This window comes from Panthera pardus, unplaced genomic scaffold (assembly GCF_024362965.1).
Source record: "Panthera pardus isolate Hobbes unplaced genomic scaffold, ASM2436296v1 HiC_scaffold_21, whole genome shotgun sequence".
Classification (NCBI taxonomy): Eukaryota; Metazoa; Chordata; class Mammalia; order Carnivora; family Felidae; genus Panthera; species Panthera pardus.
The window spans coordinates 5564901-5582432 of NW_026526777.1; the positions used below are offsets into that span (position 1 = coordinate 5564901).

Sequence of the window (17532 nt, forward strand, 5' to 3'; positions counted from 1 at the left end):
GACTGGGAAGACATCAGCTCCAACCAGGGCTCTCTTGCCGGGCCGAGCCTGACCCAGAGGCCAGTGCGACAGTTTCTGGCGCGCCCCAAGACCTGTCACGGCGGGCCAGCCCCTTCCCGGCGTGTCCGTGGTGCCCCTGCGACTTAGTGCCACTTAGTCTCACAATTGTTTCTTGCTCAGGGTATCTCGTTGCGACTGCTCAGGCGCATTTTTGTATCCCCAGGGTGTCCCGCGACCTTGAAATAGAAACGGTTAGTTAATAAAACAAGGAAACGTTGAGTGAAGAGGGAAGCGCCAGCTTCAATGTAAAACTGCGTTTTCCCAGATATTAGAATAAAATGGACGCTCCATTAGTACCCAATATGTTTATCTTGCGGCTTCCACTACCCTCTTAGCATGTTATGTTCCTAAGAAGCTGCTGTTCAGAGCCAGGAAACTTGGAGTAAGTCACGGTGTCTGCCTCAAAAAGTTCATGAGCGTGTATGGGAGGAAGGGAAGGATATAAACAATATAGTGTGATAAACACGATTGCCCAGAAATTGCAACCCATTCTCACGTAGAGACTCGGGAAACACTTCCCAGAAGTGACGATCCCGCTGCTGCCTTACGAGATTCTGTTTCCATGGGAACTATTTTACAACTCTGTAGGTAACTGATCCGACATGCAAATTTTGTCCCGATATCAGGTTCAATTAACCCCCTATTCCCCATATCACACAAAACAAACAAGCAGTTTTTGCCTCCATTTTCATATTCAATTCTGTACTCTTGATCTGTAAATGTCTCTTCTTCAGATTTTCTTTTAAACTAACTATACCATCTGCCAGTTCCCTCGTGAGTTAAATAACATCTTTCACACGTGTTCATTTTTATTTAGATATTGACAAAGACTCTCCTCGACCAAACTTCAGACAGGATCCTCTGAGGTTTCTTTTCAAATAGGCCTCATCCTTGGACCACCAGCCACTTTCAGCAAGAAACCTGCTAAGTCAGTTTAGCCAGGATCTCCTTATCCTTGATGTAATTTTCCATCCACTGACCCTCTCATACTTCTCATTGGCTCTAAATAGCCCCTTGTCCTTATTGTACTCAGAGTGGAGCCCAACCTCTCTGACTGGGATAGTCTTTACACGTATCACAATGGTCCTGAAGAAAGTCTTCCTTACCATTTGAACAATTGTCGTCAGAATAATTGTTTCTTTAGCAGCATGACCGTCATCATTTTACCTTTTTCTGAAAACTGTATTTTTTAAATTTTTTTTTAAGTTTATTTATTTATCTTGAGAGAGATCACACGACCTGAGCTGAAACCAAGAGTCACATGCTCAACCGACTGAGCCACCCAGGCGCCCCAAGACTCCCCGATTTCTCGTGTGGACCGCTGGGTGGATGGTGGCATCATTCAGTAAGAAACAAAACTTAGAAGAGGCACGTTTGGGCGAAACAGTAGAGATGACCAGTTAAACTTTGGACTTCATGAACTGGAGATGCCTGGGGAGGTTCAAAATGAGATAATGGTGGGTTTCAGCAGAATCACCGGCTTTTGATCATACACACCCTGGCTGTGTGATGTTGAACAATACACTTTCTAGGTTTCATCTATAAAATGAACCCCATCTTAAGGGGTTTTGTGATACTGTGAACTAGGGAACAATGCCAGCAGAAGTAGATATTCAGTCTATCTGAATTTTGAGCACAAAGTAGGAACAGAATAAAAGCCCTGATTGTTTAAGGAGTTCACGGTGTCGTGGAAAAGACAGACTCCTAGAGAAAGTGGAAATGTGGTTCACTCACAGGACCCTTCCCCTGAGCCTCTCTACTCCTCCATGGTGTTCAGTTTTAGAAAAACTGAACTTCATCGTCTATCCCACATCTCCACCTGCCTTCTGCTGCAGTTCTCCTGCATTAATTCGCAAGCTTCATTTTCAAGAACTTGCACCTCTATTCCATTTCACCCTGGCCACACTCCAGACTTGATCATCACCTAGAAATGCTATGTCTCTGAAAACGTAAATTCTAATATTGCTGGTTTCTACCACAGTATCCTGTCTTTCTACGTTCTGAATAAATTCTGGGAGCTCAGTTGGTTAAGGATCAGACACGTGCTTTCGCCTCAGGTCATGATCTCCAGGTTTTGTGAGTTTCAGCCCAGGGCCGGGCTCCATGCTAACAGTGCGGAGCCTGCTTGGAATTCTCTGTCTCCTCTCTGCCCCTCCCCCGCTCGCACAGTCTCTCTCTCTCTTTCAAAATAAATAAATAAACTTAAAAGATAATAATAATACAGACTTCAAGCTGTATTACAAAGCTGTGATCATCAAGACAGTATGGTACTGGCACCAAAACAGACACTCAGATCAATGGAACAGAATAGAGAACCCAGAAATGGACCCACAAACATATGGCCAACTAATCTTTGACAAAGCAGGAAAGAATATCCAATGGAATAAAGACAGACTCTTCAGCAAGTGGTGCTGGGAAAACTGGACGGCGACATGCAGAAGAATGAACCTGGACCACTTCCTTACACCACACACAAAAATAAACTCAAAGTGGATGAAAGACCTCGATGTAAGACAGGAAGCCATCAAAATCCTCGAGGAGAAAGAAGGCAAAAACCTCTTTGACCTTGGCCGCAGCAACTTCTGACTCAACAGGTCTCTAGAGGCAAGGGAAACAAAAGCAAAAATGAACTATTGGGACCTCATCAAAATAAAAAGCTTCTGCACAGCAAAGAATTCAGCAAAACTAAAAGGCAACTGACAGAATGGGAGAAGGTATTTGTAAAGAACATATCAGATAAAGGGTTAGTATCCAACAACTATAAAGAACTTAACAAACTCAACACCCGAAGAACAAATAATCCGGTGAAGAAATGGGCAAAAGACGTGAATAGACACTTCTCCAAAGAAGACATCCAGATGGTCAACCGACGCATGAAAAAATGCTCCACATCACTCATCATCAGGGAAATACAAATCAAAACCACAATGAGATACCACCACACCTGTCAGAATGGCTAAAATTAACAACTCAGGCAAGGACAGATGCTGGGGAGGATGCGGAGAAAGAGGAACCCTTTTGCACTGCTGGTGGGAATGCAAACTGGTGCAGCCGCTCTGGAAAACAGTATGGAGGTTCTTCAAAAAACTAAAAATAGAACTACCCTACTACCCAGCCATTGCATTACCAGGTATTTATCCAAGGGATACAGGTATGCTGTTTCGAAGGGGCACATGTGCCCCAATGTTTATAGCAGCACTATCGACAACAGCCAAAGGATGGGAAGAGCCCAAATGCATCCACGGATGAATGAATAAAGAAGAAGCGGTATGTATATACAATAGATTATTACTCGGCAATCAAAAAGAACGAAATCTTGCCATTTGCAACGACGTGGATGGAACTGGAGGGTATTATGCTAAGCGAAATTGGTCAGTCAGAGAAAGACAAATATCATGTGGCTTCACTCATGTGAGGAATTTAAGATACAAAACAGATGAACATAGGGGAAGGGAAGCAAAAATAATATAGAAACAGGGAGGGGGCCAAAACAGAAGAGACTCTTAAATATGGCGAACAAATGGAGGGTTACTGGAGGGGTTGTAGGAGGGGGGATGGGCTAAACGGGGAAGGGGCACTAAGGAATCGACTCCTGAAATCATTGTTGCACTAGATGCTAACTAACTGGGATGTAAATTAAAAAAAGAAAAAATAACAATAATAAAAATTTTTAAATCCTAGGACCCCTAGTGGTCCAGTCATGACACACAACGCAATAGAAGAAATCTGGTCTCGTTTCAAAATGAATTTAAAGGCATATAAATCTCTAGTTTCTCAAGGAAACATCGGAGGCATTGGGAGGAGACAGCACGGACCAGGAGCACATTCTATGGAACAGCCCAATGTCTTTAAAATCTTCGCTCTCCCATTCAACGTTGTCCACTGAGATGTAGCTTCTAACCCCAACCACCCCTTCCAACCCTACTGGGCCACTTACAATATTATCCTCCAGCTTCAAAGCTGTTTTACTTGTCTTTGGTTTTGCATAACAGAGAAGAACCCTTGAGCTGCCCTCCGGAGCAGAAATTCTTTCTTCTTCCACCACCCGCTTACTCTCCTTGGGGGCCCTGCAGTCTCACAGCCTTCTAGAAGGGGAGGCAGACACCTCCTCCAGGAACACTTGTGGCCCCATCTTCTATGCTAGGCGTCCCTCATCTCATGGCATCTGTCACGGGGGGCTGGCATTTTGGTCTTACTTGACCGTCTCAGCCACCAGACTGTGAACTCCAAGGACGGGGACCATGGCTTCCTTTTATCATCCCCTGAACGTAACCAAGAATTTGTAGCACAAACTCTACAAAATAGCCCATCTTATATCTGACCTAGACGGTTCCTCAGTATACTTATTTTCTCATGCTAATACAGGAGTGGAAAGAGGGGGCAGGCAAAGGAAGAGATCGGAGGGGAAGAGAATCAGCATGTATTGGCAGTTACTAGAAGCCAGACACAGGGCCAAACACGTACACCATTATATTCTTCTTCTTTTTTTTTAATGTTTATTTATTTCTGAGAGACAGAGAGAGAGAGAGAGCAGTGGAGGGGCAGAGAGGGAGAGAGGGAGAGGGAGCATCCCAAGCAGGGCTGGAACTCACAAACCGTGAGATCATGACCTGAGCTGAAATTAAGAATCAAACGCCCGACGACCGAGCCACCCAGGCGCCCCTGCCATTATATTCTTAAGTTCTGACAACCTCTCCGTAAGGCAGGTAGTAGTAATACCCACTTTACACATTAAGAAACCGAGGGTCACCGAGATCAAGGAATCTCAGATCACATCATCACGTGTGAGTAGCAAAGCTTAGATTCAGTCTGACTCCAAAACTCGGTGTCCTTTCCAGATGCCGTGAGAGCGTGATTCTGACTCCCGTTCATAACCCGATGGCTTAGTTACTGAACAAACGGAGAAACAGTCAGTTCTCCGTAGGAAGTGCTATTCCAATTAATATGTTTTCCTCTGACCCACTTTCAGGCCAAAATTCTCATATTTGCAGTTTCTCGATGCTTGTACGCCTCTACGTTATCGGGAGGATGTGCTGATACATCTCTGTGAAGCTGGACAGGCCAACCTCAGGCTGCGTCCCTGCGTTTGCAGGGCCGGGTGCTGGTTTCCCAAAGACCGTGAGGGATGTCTTAAACATGCTTCCTCTCCTCCCTTTCCTTCCGAAGGCTACTTAAGTCCTCTGGGCCTGTCCCTATACAAGGTCCTTTCTGGGGAAATTGTTCAGTAATTCCTCTCTGCCACCACCCACTCCCCCCCCCCACCCTCCCGCACCCCTCGGGCTTCCTCTGAGCATTTTTAGAACTGGTGGTTTCCCTCAGCTGTCAGCTGGTTGAGTCTTGCTGTAAATGATTTTGGCTTACCCCTCTAGCAACAGTCAATGGGGAAAGTATTCAATTGGTTCAGAAGCATCCTCGTAGCCAATAAAATGTTAATACATCGAATTCCACTTTCTTCCCCCTCCTTCCCCCCCCCCCCCCCAGCCCTGACCAATGAGCTGCTGGGTTTAGTCACTGACTGTCAGTCTGGTAGTTTAGAAGGCCAAACACTGTAATACTACATGAAGATTGAAAAAGAGGGGCTGGGGCTGGGGTAGACGTGTGAGCAGAGCATCCCAGAAACCTGGCTTTCTCACCCCCCACCGCGAAAATCGTGGCTGGACAAATGCCCGGATTTCCTCTGCTCTAACCGCAGAGGTGGAAGATCTGAGGGGCAGAAGGAGCTTTAAGAAATTGGCTCAGCTCACAGTTATTGTTCAAGCCCCCCGCCCCACCCCAAACACACAGGCACAGCACTTAGCACCCCATAAAATGGTTGTCCAAGGGGCGCCTGGGTGGCTCAGTCGGCTAAGCGTCCCACTTTGGCTCAGGTCATGATCTCACGGTCCGTGAGTTCGAGCCAAGCGTCAGGCTCTGAGCTGTCAGCACAGCCGACAGAGCCTGCCTCGGATTCTGTGTCTCCCTCTCTCTCTGACCCTCCCCCGTTCGTGCTCTGTCTCTTGCTGTCTCAAAAATAAATACGCGTTAAAAAAAAAATGGTTGTCCAAACTCTGCTTGAACTTCTCCAGGGACAGGGCGCTCGCTGCCCTCGTCCTCCCACAGTCACAGACCCCCCTTTCATCAGCTCACTGTTGTTCTCTCTTTTTCCCTCTAAGACCAGATACTGGAGCTCGGTGTGCATAACGTAACTTCCTGGTATTCCTGTTTCTCCCCCCGATTGCTCGCCCACAATGTAGCACAGGCCCGGGAAGGCAATAAGTAGGCAGACTGGAGAGACAAGAGCCCATCTGGCTCTTACAAGAAGGTATGAATTCGCCCCATCCCTGGCAAGAACTGGCTGGATCCCTGAGGGGGGCTTCAGGCCAGTCTCTAGCCGAGGTAGGGGAAGGGTGGTCTGGAGAAGAGCGTTCCAGAAAGGGGTCGGGCGTCGCCCGGGATTGAGGGCCATGATGCCCACTACTCGTCTTTGAGAGGCTAGCTCTCTGTGTCCTCCGCTTTCACGCCCACCCAATCACAGACACGGTCCCTAAGCTCTTTCCCTCTCTGGGAAAAATTTCGTAAGTTGAAACCAAAATGTTTTGTAATGTTTTATTTATTTTTGAGAAAGAGAGAACAAGCAGGGGAGGGGCGGAGAGAGATCGGGGGGGGGAGGCGGGCAGAGGATCCAAAGCAGGCACCACCGTCTGTGCTGACAGCAGCAAGCCCGCTGCGGGGCTCGAACTCCTGAACTGCAAGATCACGCCCTCTGAGCCGGGAGTCAGACGCTCAACCGACTGAGCCACCCATGCACCCCTGAGAAAAGTTTCCTCTTTATGCCAGGCAGAGCCCGACGCGGTGAGGGAAGGGCCTCCTGTTAAGAGGCTGCACGTGAAGGTGACTTTCAAAGTGTGAACTCCCGCGAGCACGACGGAAAGGCGAGAAGGCCGTCAGGGTGGCCCTCTGCTCAGCGCAGCCTGAGACTCACCCTCCTTACCCCTCACAGCCCACTGAGTCTGGGCTCAGGCTCTATGGCTTATCTGGCCCTTATGATGCAGAGCTTTGCAACGTCCTGTTGTTTCCGATGGGTGAGCCCCGTCAGTCACGCTCTGTGTGTGTGTGTGTGTGTGTGTGTGTGTGTACCTCGCACGGACTTCGCACAGGGCTCTGCCTATCCTTCCGATCCACCTGTCACCCCTTTTCCAACCGCGCGTCCTCCACGACGCACACAGGGTTGCCCCGGTTCTTTCTTAAGCAAGGCCACCTGCTCGGAAGGAAAAGTACAGCTGTGTCTGGTGCCCTCCTGCCCCTCGAGTCTGTGTTCCCTGTGTCGACCTCCAGGGAACACCTGGCTGTCCGCCCCCCCAGACCCGCCTCCCCGCCATTCTCCTTGCCCTCTGGACTTCCCAAACCATGCCCTGCCCTCTGTTAAATGCCGTTCTACCCTCACACCTTCAGAGACGTCTGCTGTGTTTGCCCCGGTTGATTCTGGGGGCCCCTGTCCTAATCACTCAGTAGTCACAAGGGTAACCTCTCACGCGGTTCGGCCTTTGCTGTTCTGAAACTGTGGTTATCAACTGTTTCCAGAACAACCCGGTGGGGATGGGTATTATCAGCCCCCTGACGCATAAGAGCCGCCGAAGGCTCAGCACCAGTGACTTCCCCAACACCACTAGCCGGTAAGACTGAACCCCAACTCAAATTCACGCCCGGGGACTCCCTCTCCAGTGCCCTTCCTACAATGACATCCCCACCAGACCCCACGAGGGGCCCTCAGTCCTAAGTGCCTTTTGTGTGGATGGAGCTGTTCTTGTTTTCCTTTGCGCCTTCTCGTTCTTATCAACTGTGTCTGGGGTCGAGCGTTTATTCTGTCTCCATTGGCTGGGCGTCTCCAGGGATCAGGGACACAGCCGTCCTTTCTCTGAGAGTCCCTCCGAGTGCAGGACGGCGTTCTGCCCACCAGAGGAGCGTGGCCTGGGGCTGAGGGTGGGCACCGCTGACGTGCTCTCCGCCACCTCCGAGCCCCTGGACGCCGGAGGCAGGCAGAGCGGCGGTGACACCACCTAGAGGCAGCGGCCACCGCAGAGCACTTGACCCAGCGCCGGGCACGATGCTAGTCCTTTATTTACATGACTTAGTCCTCACAACAATTTCCAAGGGAGGTATTATTATTGGCAACTGAGGAAACGAACGTTCGGAGGTGTGGAGCCGGGGTGCAAGCCCACATGTGTCTGACTCCCAAAGGAGCACATAAATAGCAGAATTCAATATATATTTAAAAAATATGATAATCCCTTACTCCCTGAAGGCCTATCCTCCCCTTGACTCTTCCTTTCCCAGAAAACAAAGTTCAGGGAGAAGAAAGCAGGGCAGGATGTACCTTATACGTGAACACACACACACACACACACACACGCACAGGCACACACGCACACACACACACACACACACACACACATACACACGGATCAGTTATGCCTATCACCACCACCCTGGATTTCCTAGCCGGGGTGAGGGTTATGAGGGGCGGAAGTCAGTTTCCCCAGGACCCTAGCCCTCGTCCCCTTCCCTGGTGCTAAATAAAAGTGAATAAATACTAAATAAATACAACTGCTGCCCCCGGCTTCCCCCTCCCTCCTGTGACCAGCAGGGTGGAGGGGGCAGTTTAGATGGGGGACTGTCCCCAGCCCCTTCCATCCACCACCCGTCACTGCCGTCCAGGGCAGGAAACCAGGGCAGGGCCAGCCTGCGCATCAGGGCAGGGGAGGAGGGCAGGCCTCACAGTCTCAGCCCCTCCCCGCCGTGGCAGCGTGAGGCAGCCGCGGAAGCCCCCTCTCTCTCCCAACTCAGTCCGAGGCCCCGGTGCCCGCAGAGGGCAGCGGGGACGATGAGGTTATTTCCTGCCCGCCCAGGGGCGCCGCCGGAGGATCTCCAGGATCTGTGCCTTGCGGTGCAGCCAGTCCTGGGGGGTGGGACGCGGCGTCGAAGGGGCCGGCTGGGGCACGAAGAAGCTGTACCGGAGGCGGGCGTTCTGGGGGTTGCTAGCCACCAGGACCTGCAGCGTTAAGGGCTGGGCCAGCGGCCCGTGGCCTGACAGTGTCTCTGAGGCCGCGGTGGCCCCGCTGTAGCGTAGACTGACCGCCCCGGGCAGCACCACATCCGTGGCAGAGGGCATCAGGGTGTATTCACCGTTGAGGGCGTAGGAGCCGTCCTGGAGCTTCAGGGCCAGGTAGAGGCTGCGGACACCGGGGGCCCCCTGCTGCCGGACAAGGATATGAGTGGCCCCCGCGGGGATCGTGACCACGTTGTTGTACCCGTACCTGCGTGGGAGGAATAGAGGGGGAGCTCAGCATCTTCCGGAATCCCTCCAGCCTTTCCGAGCTGTGTTTGTACGGCCATATGTGTGAGTGTGTGTGCAAAGAGGGTCGTCCCCCTAAAACTGTGTAAGGGGTCTGCATAGACCTGAGATCCGATCGTCTCAGATCTGTAGGTCTGAGCTGTGTGCAAGCGTGCCCTCCCCCCTCTTCTCTCTAGACCTTTGCATCCGGTGCCCCCTCACTGAGGTGCCCACTGAAGCCCACCTCTTCGATGCCGGTCCGATTCCCACTCTCCCTCCAGGAGCAAGTTACCTCCTGGGGAAGCCCTCCCAGAGGCCCACCAGGGCCCTCACAGCAGCCCAGGCTGCCACCTGCTCAACACGTGGAACCCTGTGCTGTACCTGGCTACTCATCTGTCTCCCCTGCGAGACAGGAAGCTCTGTGAGGGGAGAAACAGCGTTAAGTTCATCCTGGCATCCCCAGGGGCCCGAGGGGAGGAAATAAATAGCGGACGAACCTGAATTTTCTGAAGGAGCCGGACTGCTTTCGGCAGCTGGAACCATCCCCCCCGCACACCATGCACTTGTCAAACTTCTTTTTGGAGCCGATGACACGGTCACAGCCGGCGTGGATGCAGCGGCCCTGCACACAGACCGAGGAGCTGTCCGGGGAACAGGGCGTTCCGTCTACCACCTGCCGAGAGAGCAGCAATGCCAAGTCAGGAGGGATTGGGTGAAGCCAGATCCCGCCAGGAAGGCGCCGTCGTAAAGGCTGGGCAGGGGGGGGACGTGAACGGGGTGCGGCGTGAGCCCCACCTCTGTAAGGGGTGATGAGCGTGGCGACAACAGAGATTTAAAACTCTACCGTTTTCAGAATACTCCCTATGGACCAGGCACTGTGCTACGTGCTTTGTAAACAAGAATGCAAATCTCACAAGCACTCCTTGAGGTTTCCAGAGATGGAACACGGAGGTTTCAGAAGGATGAGCACAGTCTCCCAAAGGGGAGACAGCTGGCAAGTAGAGGGGCCCAGGCGGACACCACAAGTCCGTCCAAGTCTCTACACCAGCCCTGAACCTCGAAGGCAGCGACCCACATGGACGCTAGGGGGCGGCCGACGTGTACGAGTTTTCCCCGGGGTAGGGGTGAAAAATCTGCCAGGGCTCCTCCCTTGGGCCTTCAACAAACCGCCCTAGCGCAGGGAGGGAGTGGGGAGGCGCCCCTGTCTCCAAGAGGCCTGTCCAGTGACGGACTGGCCATCCGCGAGCTGAACGAGGCCACCCCTGGAATTCAGAGAGGAGCCCAAGGAAACGGGGTCAAAGACTTGCCCGAAAGGCCACATCCCTTCTCACGAAGCAGAGCCCAGGGAGACGGGAAGAGAGAGAAAAAGAAACCACGGGAAACTTATCTAGAGTCTGGGGCTTGTTTTCCCAATACCCGGGGGACAGAGGAGCCTGACCGAGCCCGGGCTGGCCCCGCACGGCTCTGGGCTGCTTTGGGGGAACTGTGCCAGCTCAGCAGGTAGGGGGGCTGCGGGAAAGACCGTGAACGCACGGCGCCCGGGGGCGTCCGGGCCTCACCCGTGGCTCCAGCACGTAGTAGTAGCCCAGGGCCCGGGCCTGGCAGGTGAGTTTGCACTGGTCCCGGGGGGCCACCCCCGTGTAGCGCGGGACCCAGTCCATGGGCCCCGGAAAGCTCTTGAAGAGGTCGGTGCGGTGGTTGTAGGCGGCGCACTGCTCTTCGCGGAAGGTCAGTGCTGTCGGGGTAAAACGGCCGGTCAGGGTCCTCTTTCCTTACCACGTCCCACCGGAGCCCCTCCGTCCCAGCCCCTCAGGCCCCTGGACGGCGTGGCACCGCTCTCCCCCCACAGACTGCCAGAGGAGGTCCCTGAGCCCTGAACGGTGAGGTCGCTCCCCTCGACAGCAGGGGACAGTCCCTACACTCAAGGGACGACCGCCTCAGCCCCACCGTCCCCGCCTGAAGGCCTCTGTCCCTCCCACTGCTCACCTGACCCCGTTGGGCAGTCCTGGGTGTTGCAGGAACGGAAGCGGGTGCGGCGGCCCTCACAGTACTTGCCGCCGTTGCGGGGGACCGGCCGCGTGCAGTCCCGGGAAGAGAACTGGACGCCGCCCCCGCAGCTCCGAGAGCAGCCGCCCCATGATCCCCAGGGACCCCAGCCGCCAGCCTGTGGGACCTGCAGAAGCAGAAAGGGTGCCGTGCCAGTAAGTACAGTCTCCCAGGCCCAGGGCCAGTCCCCACTCCCCCTGGCCCCCTGCTTGCACCCCTGGCCTGGGACCTCACGTTGAAATCCTGAAGCTGGTCCACGTGGAGGCAGCGGCCACCCATGCAGGCCTGCGCCGGGCCGCAGGGGGTGCCATCGGCCCAGGGGGAATGCTTGGTCTGGCACATGGCATGGCCGTTGAGATGGCCGGAGCACCAGAGGGCAGCACAGGGCGGAGGCAGCTGCGGACAATGGCGTGAGTCAGGCCCGAAGGTCAGCTGGCACTGGCGATCAGCGTCATAGTCCTTGCCGGGGAAAGTCACAGGCAGATGCAGGGGCGCCTCTGGCTTGTCTAAGAGACAGTGCCCTGGGAAGGGGGTAGGGATGTGAGGTCAGCAGCGGGCTGAGGGAACGCTCTAGGTTGCCGGCTGAAAGCTTGGACTCCCTGGGGCCTGAGGGATCCTAGAATCCAAATCCCGAGGCCGGAGAAAGCTTTCAGTAGCAGAGGCAATTGCCTGGGTGCTTGTTACGTGATGAGCCTCGGCTAAATGCCTGAGCGACGCTCTCTCGTTTAACCGAGAGACCTGTTTTACAGATCGGACACACAGACGCGAAGAAACTTACACTCTCTACGCGTGTCTAACGAACAGCATCAGGACAGGAACCCAAAGCCCTGAGTCTTCCTACCTGCTCTAAGCAACTACAGGGCTCTGGAGTCTGCTTCCTATCAGCAACCTGCCGAGTAGCAGGCCGTCCCTCAGGCTTGCACACCTCAAGTGACGGGCAGTCACCCCCCTCACAGCGGGCCCATTCTGGTGTGAACAGGGCTGACCCTTAAAAGGTGAGATCTAATTCTACCGCACCAAAAGTTGCCTGCCTTGGCTGTGCTATTTATTCTAGAGGAAGTGGGAACCACGCAAAGACAGAAGCATTTCTCACCCCGTCCCACACTGCAGAGGAAACACACTTGAGGTAGTCAACTGGGTCCATGCAGAACGTAGCAGAAGAGAGAGTATGGTGGGGGGTGGGGGGCGGGGCAGGAGCCCAGAGCCGAACAGAGAAAGGGGTGAGCCATCTGCTTACCATAGCCATTGTCCAGGAAGTCAGTGATGAAGCGGGCACTGCAGGGGGACCAGGGCTCCTCGGGGTCCACGTGAGCCATCACAGGAGCCATGACATGGCGGGAGGTACTTCCAGGCCCATTCAGACCAACACATGACTTTGAGTTGTCGTGGAGCATGTTGAAGACATGGCCTGTGAGAGCAGAGGCCTGGTTAGGGTCCAAGGGTCCCCTCTCTGTGCCGTCGGGGGGCTTCAAGCCCATGATAAACCTGGTTCCAGCTGTGGATGGTCAGATTCTCCCCGCATCCCACACTGCCCCCGCCCCCATCTCCTTCCGGTGTTCCAGGGTTCCTCCATATGTACCCCCCATGTCTCTGTCTCCCCTTCCCCCCAAACACACTCAGGGCACCTCCCTACCCCCTTTGCCTTGTAGCCAACGTTCCCAACATTCTATCACTGACTCTGACGAATAGTCTCTCTCTCAATATTGTGCCGTCCTCAAACACACACACACACACACACACACACACACACAGAGTTCACGGTAAGTTTCCACACGCTATCTCATTTAATAGACGAAGCTAAATGTTTGCCTACATCCACAGCAGAGAAGGATAACGGCCCTGCGCCTAGGCCGGGTGGCCTTGTGACCCCTACTTGCATTCTAGTGAGCCCATTGTCCCCTTTCCCCGGGCCTGCTACCTCTCTCATCCATCCCGGGTGCCCCACAGCCCCACTCCCAATTACCCAGTTCGTGAGCAGCGGTGAAGGCTGACTGGAGCCCATCGTCCTCCACAATAGCACAGCTCCGAGCCGGGTCACACACGGTGCCCACGTCGGCCATGCCCAGAGTGTCGCAGGTGGAGACCCCACACAGGTCCTGCGGAGAGGGGGGGTCACAGAAGACGCATGAGGAACCAAGACCCCCGGGGCCCGCCGGGACGAGAGATCTAGGTCAGCTGGGCCCCCGGCACCGTCGGGGCCTGGATGGCCCCGGCCGCGTGGCCCGGGGCCGAGGCGACGCGGCGTCGTGCGGCTCCAGGGGCGCCGTTTCCGGCACGGTTTCCGCAGCGCCGCTGGTTGGGGAGTTAACGCAGCACGTGGCCCGTGGGGGCCGACTGGGGCCTCACCTGCCGGGTGAACAGAATGGCCGTGTCAAAGTGGGCCGGGTCCGAGTCCTCGGGGGTGTTGAGCCCTCGCTGCCAGGCGCAGAAGCTGCGCAGGGTCTGGGCGGCGCTGGGCCCCACTTGGGGCCCTTCCTCGCCTGGCCCCAGAATCACGAGGCGAGTCACCACCAAGCTGACGGGGTTGCGGATGCTTGGGTGCTTGAAGGCCTTGGCCGCTGCCGCCATCACCGTCAGCAGGTAGCGCTTTAGCCCGGCGCCGTGAAATGCTGCCATCTTGCCGTCGGCCACCACCAGAGTCTCCACAAATCTACTCAGTGAAGCGAAGCGCTGGATTGGAAAAGAGGGGGGGGGGGCGCCCTGAAACAGCCGCCCAGCCCCGCGGATCACTACCCCCCACGCCCCCTTACTTCCTGGGTCTGGAGCTCAGCAGAGCCAGTGGTGCCACACGTTCCCCACGGGTCTCGCCTGGGCCCTCCCCCCAACCCCAAAGTCCCAGGGCTTCTGTGGTAACTCTGAGAAATCAGCTGTCGGTTCTGAGAAGGGGAGGGGATGGGGGGGGGGGATGCCACGTCCCAGGGCTGCGTGAGCCCCAGAGGCGAAAGCGCAGTGAGAATGCCTCTGGGAGGGGTTTGGGGGTCCCCCAGGCCCGAGTGGTGCGACGGGGCCTGCAGGCCTGGAGCTAGAGGGCCGGGCTGCAACGTGTCTGCCCTGTGTGGTTGGAGGAACAATTCAGTCAGCAGCTAGGGCCAGGGCCAGATCTCAGCGTGGCGGGTGTGGAGGGAGAGCGGCTGGTCTGGATTAAAGCGAGAGAGGGAGGGAGGGGGGGGGGGGAGGCCGGCCGTGGGAGGGAGGGAAGGATGGAGCCTCAGGCCGCCTTGCAGTCAGTCCGCAGTGCTGGAAGGGGACTGACCAGGTAACGGGGCGCCTTTCCTCCTCGTCCACTTCGGCCCTAGTTTGCACTTTGCCAGAACTATCGTGAAGGCAGCACCAGAAGCCAGAGGCCAATCCTCACTCCTTTCAAACCTCTCACTCCTTTATAGTTGGTGGGGGGGGGGGTAGAAATCAAATTTGGGGCACGGAAAGTTTGGGACGGCCAAGGGGCCTTCAGGATAGCCTTATCGCAGGAGACGGTACCAGTAGGATGCTGTGGCCAAGCGGGGTTGGCGTGGCCAGAGGGGAGGTCACTCCCGGCAGAGAACCCCGAGAGCCCTCCTCGGGTGGGATCAGCAGTCCGGCCAGGAGAAGGGATGGGGCAGGGAGAAGCCAGAGCCTTCCCGAGAAGGGAGGCTGGTGGAAAGAGCGGAGGCAGACAGAAGGCAGGGAAGAAGCAGAATGGCCAGCAATGGAAGTGGGTGGAGAGAGCGTGAATGGGGGTCAGTAGGACAGACATGGCGGGAGGACGCTGCAGGACACAGACTCCAGGGCTTGCCTACCTTGGCTCTTCGGGGGCTGGGGCTGGGGTCCCCGGGGGGAGCCTTGACGTTGCACATGGGGCCCTGGCCGCTGGCAGGACTCTTCCGGCGTAGGATGTGAGCCCCGGGGCCCCCGGCAGAGTTAGGGGTGCCTCCCTCCAGGGGCTGGATGTGGAGCTCGGTCCCCCGATACTGCAGCACCCCTAACAGGGCTCCCCCGTCCCAGTGCAGAGATGCCACCGACTCTGGGTCTCCGTTGATGGTGCCGGTGAGGTAGGTGCCCGGCTCTGGCCCTCCCAGCAGCTCAGGTGCTTGGCCCAGGTACTGCACCGTCAGCCCCTCGACCCGCACGCCGGGGTCCTGCTCCAGCTCTAGCAGCAGCGTCTCCCCAAAGGCTGGCAGGCGGTACAGAAGCCTGGCAGGGGCGCCCAGACCCGGCAGGATGCTGCCGTTAAGCTTCTCTGGAAACACGATCTCCTCCTCCCGGGGGAGGGGGCTGGCCGGCCGGGCCGAGGGCAGGAGGGAGGCCAGCAGTAGCAGCGGCGGCAGGGAGACGGGCGCAGGGGGGAGCGGCAGGCGGGGTCGGGCTCCCCACGGCCAGCACCCCGCCAAGCCCCTCCTGGGATGCCGGTCCGTCCTGTTCATGGCACTGGTGCCGCGGCTGGGAGGGATTGAGGCCGTCTGGGCACCAAGTCCTCCCCGCCCTGGCTTTGGAAAGCTCCTCTCTGCAGCCTGGGGGCTCGGACTTGTGCCAAGGTCAGAGGCAGAGTTTTCAGAGGGGCCGGGGCCGGTCAGAGGAGATGGGGAAAACTTGGCCCTTAGGCTTAGGAGAGGCGCCTAGTGGCCTGGCTTCCCCCAAACTCTCCTCTCACACCCCCTCCTCTCCTATGTCTTTGTCTCTCCCTGCCCGTGTCTTCTTTAGCTTCTCTGGCCTCTCCTTCTGGGCTCCCTCAGACTGTCTGGCTTTGCCTCTGTGCCTGCCCTGTCTCTGGCTCCTTCCGCTGTGCCTTTGTCTCTGTCTCTCCTCCTCTCTCTCCCGTGTCTATGTGTCTGTGGGTCTCCCTGTGGGTTCTTCCCAGCCTCTCTCCGCGCCAGCTCTTTTAAGCAGCCCGAGCTTCGGCGATTGGCTGAGCTATAAGCCATTCAGACAGGAGCTTGGTTGGTGGAACTCAGATGGGTGTCTCATTGCTTCCCAAAAATCCTAGTTTTTGTTTTCCTTTAAAAAAAAAAAATGGGACTTGCCCAGGGGAGGGGAATCTCTAGCAGCCGGATGGATCATAGGCACCGGGCCAGCTGATGACATAGCCTTTCCCCAAACCCCACAGTCGGCTCTCAGCTGTCTCTTTCCCTTTTTGGTGGGACAGAGCCCCAGGAGGGGTAGGAAGTCAGGGAAAGGGCCTGGTCAACACGCACAGAAAGGCCACGGTCCCGGGAGAATTCTCGCTCCCATTCTCTCATCTGGCATGGCCTCCCTTTTCTCAGGGCTCCCTCATGAGCTGCCCTCTGCCCCTAGAGGCTGCTTTCCAGAGCTGAGGCAACTGAGAGAACTGCCCAGGGAAAGGCAGTGGGCAACAGGTAAGGAAGCACCGAGAGGGCAGAACAAAGGAGGTGGCCGGCCTTTGGCTCAGGACGGGAACAAACAGTGGGAGAGAGGCCGGTCGGCCAGGCGGGAGATGGGGCAGGCAAGGAGACAGCCATCAGGGAATTTACTGCCCAAAGGTAGGATGAGTCGGCTTGGAATGGGCATGTGGAGCAGGCAGAGGATAAGGCAGGAGGGGTTAACGACTTTTCCTTTTATAGAAGGAGGATCCAGGGTGGCACCTCCTCTTCTCTAACACTCCCGCTCTCCCTCGGGCTCCCCCGTTCCTGAGTTACCACTACCCACACCCTCCAAAGCCCGGAACAGCCATTCCGCCTCCATTCCCCCCAGGGCTCCCCCTCCCCACTTCCTGGCTCCCCATTTCCCTGGCCCAGCTCCCAGTAGCTTCCCCCAGGCTCTTGGCCCTGTTCCTGCCCACTCCCAACTGCCCTAAAACCCTCCCCCAGCCCCAAGTCAGCCAGCCCCCAGCACAGAAAGATTTGCTCTCTCAGAAACCCAGATGCACCCAAAGTCAACCCATCCTAGGGAATCCCCCCACCTGGCTCCCTCCTTTGGCCTCACATTGCCCCGAGAACACAACTGTTCCCGGAATATCTAGTAATCTTTTATTTCTCACTGCCCATGAGACAGGGACAGGGTGGAGGCAGGACTGTGTGTATAGGGAAATTAGGGTACTGGAGAGGAACAGGAACCCAGTGCCTGGGGTGGGGAGAGTGCCTGGGGAGGAAGGGGCAGTATTCGGAGAAGGAAGTGGTTCTAGA

General features: G+C 55.9%; 1 protein-coding gene and 1 long non-coding RNA gene across 2 annotated transcripts; one reads left to right on the plus strand and one right to left on the minus strand.

The window, feature by feature from the left end:
- Positions 1-8139: 8139 nt before the first annotated feature.
- On the minus strand, positions 8140-17080 carry ADAMTS4 (ADAM metallopeptidase with thrombospondin type 1 motif 4). The gene is made up of 9 exons (XM_019433257.2): positions 15193-17080; positions 13763-14086; positions 13380-13512; positions 12654-12824; positions 11651-11937; positions 11357-11543; positions 10930-11105; positions 9868-10043; positions 8140-9353 (listed from the first exon to the last, which is right to left on the minus strand). Exons 1-9 carry the CDS (start codon positions 15814-15816, stop codon positions 8927-8929), a joined length of 2505 nt encoding a protein of 834 aa, XP_019288802.2. The 5' UTR covers positions 15817-17080; the 3' UTR covers positions 8140-8926.
- LOC109257268 (uncharacterized) lies at positions 11476-12438 on the plus strand. Its single transcript, XR_002075936.2, has 2 exons — positions 11476-11571; positions 12166-12438. It is a non-coding gene; the product is annotated as an uncharacterized LOC109257268 (long non-coding RNA).
- Positions 17081-17532: the final 452 nt, after the last annotated feature.